Source organism: Chlorella variabilis (genome assembly GCF_000147415.1).
Source record: "Chlorella variabilis unplaced genomic scaffold CHLNCscaffold_5, whole genome shotgun sequence".
Lineage (NCBI taxonomy): Eukaryota > Viridiplantae > Chlorophyta > Trebouxiophyceae > Chlorellales > Chlorellaceae > Chlorella > Chlorella variabilis.
The window spans coordinates 465129-472869 of record NW_005435083.1 but is presented as its reverse complement, the minus strand read 5'-3'; the positions used below and the strand labels follow the sequence as shown (position 1 = coordinate 472869).

The window sequence follows — 7741 nt, the reverse complement described above, 5'->3', positions numbered from 1 at the left end:
CCGCCCCCCCAAGCCCCCGAAGCCTCCCAGGCCCTCGCCGCGGCGCCCCAAGCCGCCCAAGCCATCTCCGCCTCCCTCCCCGCCCCCGGCTCCCTCGCCGCCTCCCAGCCCGCCGCCCAGCCCCCCCGCGCCGCCCTCCCCGCCCTCGCCACCGCTGCCGCCCATCTCACCCCAGGAGCTAGCACGGCTGAGGGCGCTGGAGGCGGCGCGGGACGAGGCTGCCCGCCAGCTGGCGCTGAGGACCACGGCTGTGGGCGCGCCCTGGCCGCCATCCCCACCAGACCTGCCCCGCCTCAAGGCCTACCTGGATGCCATGGCAGCGCAGGGGCTGGCCCAGGCGCAGAACACTGTGGGAGGGGTGGGGGAGGAGGAGACAGCGCTGTCGCCGCCCTTGCCCAGCCCCTCGCCGCCACCACAACCCCCTCCGCCCCGCCCGCCCCCGCCCTCACCCAAGCCGCCACGGCCGCCGCCGCCCAGGAAGTCGCCACCACCACCGCCGCCGCCACCGCCGCCGCCGCCGGTGGAGCGGCCGGGGAGCGAGGTGCGGTCTTTGAACGCCACCCAGGGTGGCCAGCCCCAGCCAGGGGCAGGCCAGGCGGGGGGCCAGAATGGCCAGCCGCAGGGACAGAGTGGCCAGCCGCAGGATCCAAACCTGGCGGGGAATGGGCCGCAGCAGACTGGTCCAGTGCCGCTGAAGAAGTGAGCACCCTACAACCCTCCCTTTTGCTTGCCTCTCCTACGTTTTGAATGAACACCCCGTGGGTCGACAGCCGCATGCATGCTCTGCACACCGCCCGCACCGACGCATGCATGCGCTGGGGGCGTTGAATCCCTCCCTTGTCCTTATGCTCGTCATTGACGTGCACATCTGTTTGTTGAGCACCCTGGGCCTGCACAGACACTGCCCCTTCCCTCTCTTGTTCAAACCCTTCCTCCCAAATGTGTTTTCCTGTGGTGTCTGCACTCATCCCTTGCCTGCAATTGGCATGCCAATGATCTGTCGCCATTCGTCCGACTCCCCTTCCTTGCTATCACAACATGAGTTCAAACCTGCTGACATGCTTCTGACTCCCGCAACCAAAAGTGGACAGCACAACTGTCGAGTATGAAAGCCACCGCACAAAAGCACAGAAGCAAGCCGACACAAAGGCAGCGCAGGAGTGTCAAGAGGGGCAGCAAAAGAATGAATGGCGGGCACGGCCTGTCGCAGTCACGCCACAGCTCGCTGCCGCAGGGGCAGCACCTCAGGGCAGTGACTGGCCCCTGCCGTACATCACGTCACACCCGGGCTGCCGCCAGCTCAGCCGCCATGCCCAGGTCTAGGCACTTGGCCCGCAGCACCACCGCCTGCACCGCACGCCGCACCACAACCATGCAGTCGGCAGCTGGCGCAACAGGGCAGCTGCGGTGGCCTGACCTCAGCTGTATCTTTTTTTTTTTCTTTTTTCTTTTCTCTTTTTCTTTCCACACTCGCACAGACCCGCACACACCTGCAGGACGTGCAGCGCGGAGGGCGCCTCTGTCACCATCAGCCCCAGCGCGTCTCGGCTGAGCTGCAGCACGCGGCAGGCGCCGGCGCCGCCGCCGCCGCCCGCGCTGCTGACGACGGCTGCGGAGGAGCGGGGGCGGTGCAACCAGACGTCCACCACACCCGCAATGCAGCCAGGCCCAAACTCAAACACCCGCACCGACGGCCGCCGCTGGCGCCCCGGCGGCGCCGCCGCCGCTCCGCCGGCATCAGAGCCCACTCTGGCGGTGCTGCCGGGTGCCGCCGCACCGCCCGACCCCGCCGCCGCCACCTGCTGCTCCACCGTGACCCGGCCCTGTTCGATGATGTAAAACGCGTCGGCGGGCTGCCCCTCCTCCCACAGCCTGTCGCCGGGGTGGAAGCGCAGGGTGGTGCAGTAGCGCAGGATGGCGGCCGCCGCGGCGCCGCTGTCCTCCTTGGCAGCAAACGGCAGCCCAGCTTGGCTGCAGGGGGGGGTGCAACGGGTGCGGCGCGCCAGCTGTCAGCACTGCCAGGCGCGGCTGCGGCAGGCAGCTGCCTGTTTGGCAGGAAGCAGTGGCTGCCGCAGGCGTGCCACCACCGCCGCCGCTGCCCCCGCCCACCTGGCGTGCGTGCGCAGCAGCTGCTCCAGGGTCACGGGCTCGCTGGGCGGGCGGCACAGGTGGAAGCGCACCGCCACCGCCAGCAGTTGCTGCTCCGCAAACCGGATGCCCTCCTCATAGGCGCCAAATTCGTGGCAGTGCAGCACCGGCGGCAGCTCCGCCGCCGAGCGCAGCAGGAAGGGGGAGGCGTCGTGGGCGGTGGGGGTGGGCGCCGGCGGCAGCGGCACGCCGTGCGCGGCCAGCAGCTGGCGGATGGCGCCGTGGTTGGCGCCGGTGACAACGGGGGTGATGTCCAGCTGGGCGAGGTCGCGGTACAGCGTGCCCAGCGTGCGCGCCGCCGTGGCATCCAGCCCCTTGACCCGAGAGAAGTCGAGGACGAAGAACTTGGGGGCGGCCAGAGAGGCGCGCACCGCCCCGCCGTGCTTGCTGCTGTCGCCGTACAGCCGGTCGGCGGGCCGCTGCTGCTGCTGCGCGTGCGCGCCGCGCGGCCGCCATGGGCTGGCCGCGATGCTGGGCGGCGCGGCGCTGGCGGCGCGCGCCAGGCCGCCGCCGCCCTCTCCCTCCCTCCCAGCCTCCTCCAGCTGCATGGCGGCGCGGTGCAGGCGCGTGCTGATGGCGTTGGCTATGCCGAAGAAGAGGAAGCCGCGCAGCTGGGCGGTGGCCAGGTGGGCGGGGCGCAGCAGCTCCAGCGCAGCCTCCTGGTCCGCCGACCGCACGATGCCGCTCTGCCCCTGCACCAGGCTGAAGCTGGACAGCTGCGACTGCAGGAGGCGGGGCGCGGGGGGGTGGGGTGGGGGACAGGCGCGGGCGGCATTTCAGAAGGCGGGTGCGGGGCGGGCGTGGGCACGGCTGGTGCTGCCGGGGACGCCTCCCCGGCAGGTGGGTGGGGGCCCACGGCACGCAACACAGCAGGGCCCAGCACAGCAGGAGGGGCTGGCATGCCGGGCATGGTGGCGGCGGCAGCAGCAGCATGCCTTGCCTTGGCGTATGCGTACACAAAATAACACATGGAGCAGATGCACCCTGCAGCACACCACAATTTAACAGGTGACCACAACAGGAGCAATGCCTGGGACAGGAGGGGCCAGCCGTGCTGGTGGGGTGGGCATGGCGGGGAGCGCAGCACAGGCGGCAGCCAGCGGCGCTCACCCGCCGCGATGCCCGCCTCAAGGCCCCACTGCATGATGGCGGCAAATGTGGCCCACAGCAGCGCATACTCTGCGGGTGGGGTGGGGTAGGGTTGAGCCAATGAGTTGGTGGGACGCCGGGTGGGCAGGCTGCCTGGGCTGCCAAGGAGCGACCAAGACCCAGCTGCAGCCGCCACCGCACGTCGGGCAGCGGCGGCGACGGTGCCTTGCCCGCACCCGTGTGGCTCAGCTTGCGGTACGACCGCAGCATCCAGTCCAGCATGATCTCCACCCCAAACCACACCAGCAGGCTGCCGAAGAAGAAGCAGGGCAGGTACTGCACCACCGAGAACGGGATGGCAAACATGGTGAACTCGCACAGGGCAATCACTGCATGGAAAGGGAGGGCAGGGGGGGGGGGGGGCAGCGTGGCCAGGTCAGCAGGGCCCCGGCATGCGGCTCTCCATCATCACCTGCCTCAGGCCCAGGCAGGGCGCACCTGCTCCGTTCAGCCTGCTCTGCACGCCCGCCCTCCCCGAGAAGATGGTCTGGGAGAAGATGAAGGAGCCGGTGATGCCCGCCCCCACCGCACCCGTCACCATGTTGGAGATGCCTGCATGGGAGGGAGGGTGGGCGGGTGGGGCGCCACCGCAGGCGGTCCCGGTTGCAGCTGTCGCTGCCTGGCGTGAGGCAGAGGGCGACGCCTCGGAGAGGCGATGCAGGCTGGCTGGCTGGGCAGTGCAGTCTGCGAGCAAGCTGCGTGGAGCTTGAAACCGGGCCACCCTACAAAGCTGCCGCTGGCCCTCCCCCAGTGCCCGCGGGCCACCCTGCGAAGCGGGCGGCACCCACCGATGGTGGTCAGCTCCTTGTTGAAGTCCAGCCTGAAGGGCGTGTCCTGCTGGATGGCGGCAATATCCATGGAGGAGCCAAAGCACACCAGCAGGAACAGGCCCAGCAGCTGCGGGGCGGGGAGGAGGGTGGGAAGAGGAAGCAGGGGTGGGCGGGGGAGGGAGGGGACAGCGCAAGCCCACTGCGCTGGCCAAACTGCAGCAGCGCCGTCGGGTGCAAGTGACAGGAGCGTCCGCCCAGGCCCGTGGCACGCTGCTGCTGCGCGCCCCGCCGGCGGCGCCCACCTTGCCAACCTGCTCCGCCGCGGCGGACCAGTGGATGTGTTGGAAGGAGAGGCCGGGGCCGACGTCAAACATGCGCCACAGCTCCCACCACCTGCCCATGGACGCCGCGGGCTTGAGCACCCAGCCCGCCTGCTGCGCCTCCTCCAGCGACACGCCCGCCGCCAGCAGCACCAGATGGAAGAGGCCCACGATGGCCAGCAGTACAGAGGGCAGGGCCAGGGGGTGCTTGAAGCGGCTCATGGTGGCCATCATGGCCAGGCAGGAACCCAGCGTGGGCAGCACGCGCAGCGCCACCTGCGCATCCCACAGCTGCGCCCAGCTGCGCAGGGGCCCCAGCTGGATGCCGCAGCCCAGGCCCAGGCCCGAGGCGAGGCAAAAGTAGCCTGCAGGCAAGCGCACAGGCGACAACAGGTGAGCCCGGCAGGCGTGCAACCGTGCGCAGCGGGGGTGGCTGCATCAGCGACTGTAGCCGGCTCCACACCCGCCCACCCCGCTCACTCACCCACATATGACAAGTAGCCGCCGACAGCGGGCAGCGGCAGGTACTGCACCGCCGATGCCAGCTCAGCCTTGGCTGCACAGAGAGGTGGGAGCGCCGGGCGGGACCACGCAAGGCTGGGTGGGGGGACACAAGCGAGCATGCGCCGCTGAGGTGGCCTGCAGGCCTTATGTGTGGCAGCTGGAATCAAGGGCAGCAGCTGGAGAGAGCTGGGGCGGGGACTTGCCTACAGCAATCAGGCCAAGGCCGACCAGAAAGGTGCTGACAGCCATGGTCACGAGTGAGGTGCCCAGGGCCGCGGCGGCGTCCAGCCCCGCGTGCGTGCATGCGGCGGCGATCGAGGAGCACATCGCCGACAAGAAGAGGAGGCCGACGTCTGTGCAGGGTGACATGGGGGTGGTGCACAGGAGGCAAGCAGCATGTCGGTTGAGGCAGGGCAAGCTTGGGCGGGCGGGTGGGGCAGCGCCTGCACCCACGCTCACCTTGCACTTGCCCCACTGCATAGGGCACATCGGATCGCAGGCACACGACGGCCTGGTGGATGGCGCTGGCCAGGAAGAAGAACTTGCAGAGCGGCTCCACCCAGGGGTCGTACAGCGGATCCTTGAACACCACGGCGCAAAAGGCGATGAGGGCGGGGACCCCCGCGGCCGTGTTGATCAGCCCAAACACCACCGCCTTGACGGCGCCGCCCGTGGCAAACGGCGCCCGCTGCTGCTTGTTGCCGCTGCCGCCGGCGCGGTGCAGCAGGGGGGCCTCGAGGTCGGCCGTGCCGCTCTCCTCCGCCGCCGATGTCAGCCCAGAGTGGCGGGGGGATGCCAGAGGGGTTTGGGAGGGGGTGCTGTGGAGCACGTAGCCCAGCGGTGCTGCCCTGAATGGGCCGCTGGCATCCCAGCTTTCCTGCCCATCAGAATGGCTGGCGACCCCGTTTGGGCTGGCATGCGGCGGCACTGGGGCTGGGCTGGTTCGCGCTGCAGGCAGGCGAAGGTGTCCGCTGCCGCCGACGTCGCTGCTGCCGACGTCGCCGCTGGGGCTGGCGTGCGGCACAGGGAGATCGTGGGTGCGCAGGCACTGGTCTCCTGAACTACTGGCCGTTTCGGGGGAGGCCACCCCGCTGCCTGCTGTGCCGCCTGGGCCCCGCGCCATCGCCGACCGCTGCAGGGGCCCTTTGCGACAAGCCTGGGAGTGGTGAATCACGAGCCAGTGCAATCAGCAATGCCATGCATGTGTCGCCACGGCCCTTCTTGCCTCTTCAAGCCAGAGTGGCATCTGTGTGCAGTGCTCAGGTCGTGCTAGCTCTTTGTGTCATCAATACATTGTTGCAGCTTTCACAGGGTTTTCCAGGCCGCGCGACCTCCCTCTCGATCACGGCTGTGGACTGGTGCTGCCAGTGGACTGGGCGAGGGGCACGTCCATCAGGTGAGCTAGGTGTCGCCTCTGCCTCTCTTGTGCGGCGCCGCAGGCCGTGCCTCCGCCCTCTGGCGTCTCCGCGACTTTGGCTGTGGCCTCCTGCCTGCCTGCCCGCCCGCTTCTGGCAGACGCCTTGGTGTCGCACAGCGGCAAAGAACACCGGGGCAGGACACCGCGCTGCTGCTGACGCACCGTCCCCCACCGCCGCACCGCTGCACTGCCCTGCGCAGCAGGATGGCGACGCTGGCGGAGTCGTTTCTAGCGGATCTGGAGGATCTGAGCGATGTTGAGGATGAGGAGCCTCAGCAGCAGCAGCAGGAGGAGGAGGATGAGGACCAGGAGGTGAGGCTGGGCTGCGAATGCCGGCGCTGCCTAATTCTCGCCGACAATCGTGTTGCAGCGGCTTCCTGGCCATACCTTACCCTACTGCACGGCTCGACTGGCAGCCTGGTGTCAGCAGCACAGGAAGGCTGGGACCAGCTGCTGCCATGCGCTCAATCCCCCCGTTCCTCACTCACCGGTGACGGGTGAAAACACACACACACACACTCACTCTGTGCGGCACCACCCCTGCCACCCCGCGCTGCGCAGATGCTGGGCGACGACATCGACAACCTCAACTACGACGACCTGGAGGCGGTGGCGCAGCTGACGCACAGCGAGCGGTACAGGAGCATCATGGAGGCGGTGCGGCAGTCGGAGGCCGACGACGCGGCCAGGGGCGGCCCCGTCGTGTGGGCTGGCCCCTCCGAGGAGGACCCCACCTACAAGTGAGGCCTGGGGCCAACTGGACGTGTGTGCGCATGTGCGGGATGTTGGGGGCGCCTGAGCTTGCTGCTGCTCTAAATTGCTGGGCTCACCTCCCTCTCCCTCTCCCTCTCCTGGCTGCCTCCGCAGGCTGCTGGTGGACTGCAACCAGCTGGCTGTGGACATTGACAACGAGATTGTGGTGGTGTACAACTTCCTGCGCGACCGCTACAAGACCAAGTTCCCGGAGCTGGAGAGCCTGGTGCACAACCCGCTGGACTATGCACGTGTGGTGCAGGTGGGGGCGGGGGCCAGGGTGTGGCGCAGGGCAGGGTGTGCGGGGGGCCGCGGCGCAAGGAGTCGAGTCGGTCGGCGCCGGGGTTGGGGTGACGCATGAACGGCGTGATGCGGGTGATGGTAGGGGCTGGTTTCCCCGCGCATGGCACCCACCCGCCTTCTCGCCCTGCCCGGATGCCACCACTACGGCCTGCCCGCCGCCCGCAGGCCATAGGCAACGAGATGGATGTGACGCTGGTGGACCTGGACCGCCTGCTGCCGCCCGCCACCGTCATGGTGGTCACCGTCACGGCCACCACCACCAGCGGCAAGCCGCTGAGCCAGGAGGACCTCAAGTGCGTGTGCCGCTGCCTGTGCCCGCCTGTGGTGTGCGGCATGTGTGTGGGTGTGGTGGGTGGGGCGGACCGTGGTTGCCCTGG

General features: G+C 69.3%; 2 protein-coding genes across 2 annotated transcripts in view; one reads left to right on the top strand and one right to left on the bottom strand.

Annotated features, from left to right (window-relative positions):
* Positions 1-1278: 1278 nt before the first annotated feature.
* CHLNCDRAFT_50917 (hypothetical protein) lies at positions 1279-4877 on the bottom strand (the record flags this gene model as incomplete). The annotated part of the gene is made up of 10 exons (XM_005849440.1): positions 1279-1347; positions 1491-1971; positions 2110-2870; positions 3005-3132; positions 3259-3327; positions 3474-3626; positions 3736-3849; positions 4086-4194; positions 4370-4752; positions 4868-4877. The coding sequence occupies 10 exons, from the start codon at positions 4875-4877 to the stop codon at positions 1279-1281; spliced, it is 2277 nt and encodes a 758-aa protein (XP_005849502.1).
* A 1635-nt stretch (positions 4878-6512) lies between these two features.
* The window catches only part of CHLNCDRAFT_142825 (hypothetical protein), a gene marked incomplete at both ends in the record, with an annotated part of 2343 nt that continues 1114 nt past the window's right edge, over positions 6513-7741 (top strand). The window contains 4 exons of the mRNA XM_005849709.1: positions 6513-6620; positions 6870-7048; positions 7176-7323; positions 7530-7661. Coding sequence (XP_005849771.1) covers positions 6513-6620; positions 6870-7048; positions 7176-7323; positions 7530-7661 — 567 coding nt within the window. The remainder of the gene's footprint in view (positions 6621-6869; positions 7049-7175; positions 7324-7529; positions 7662-7741) is intronic.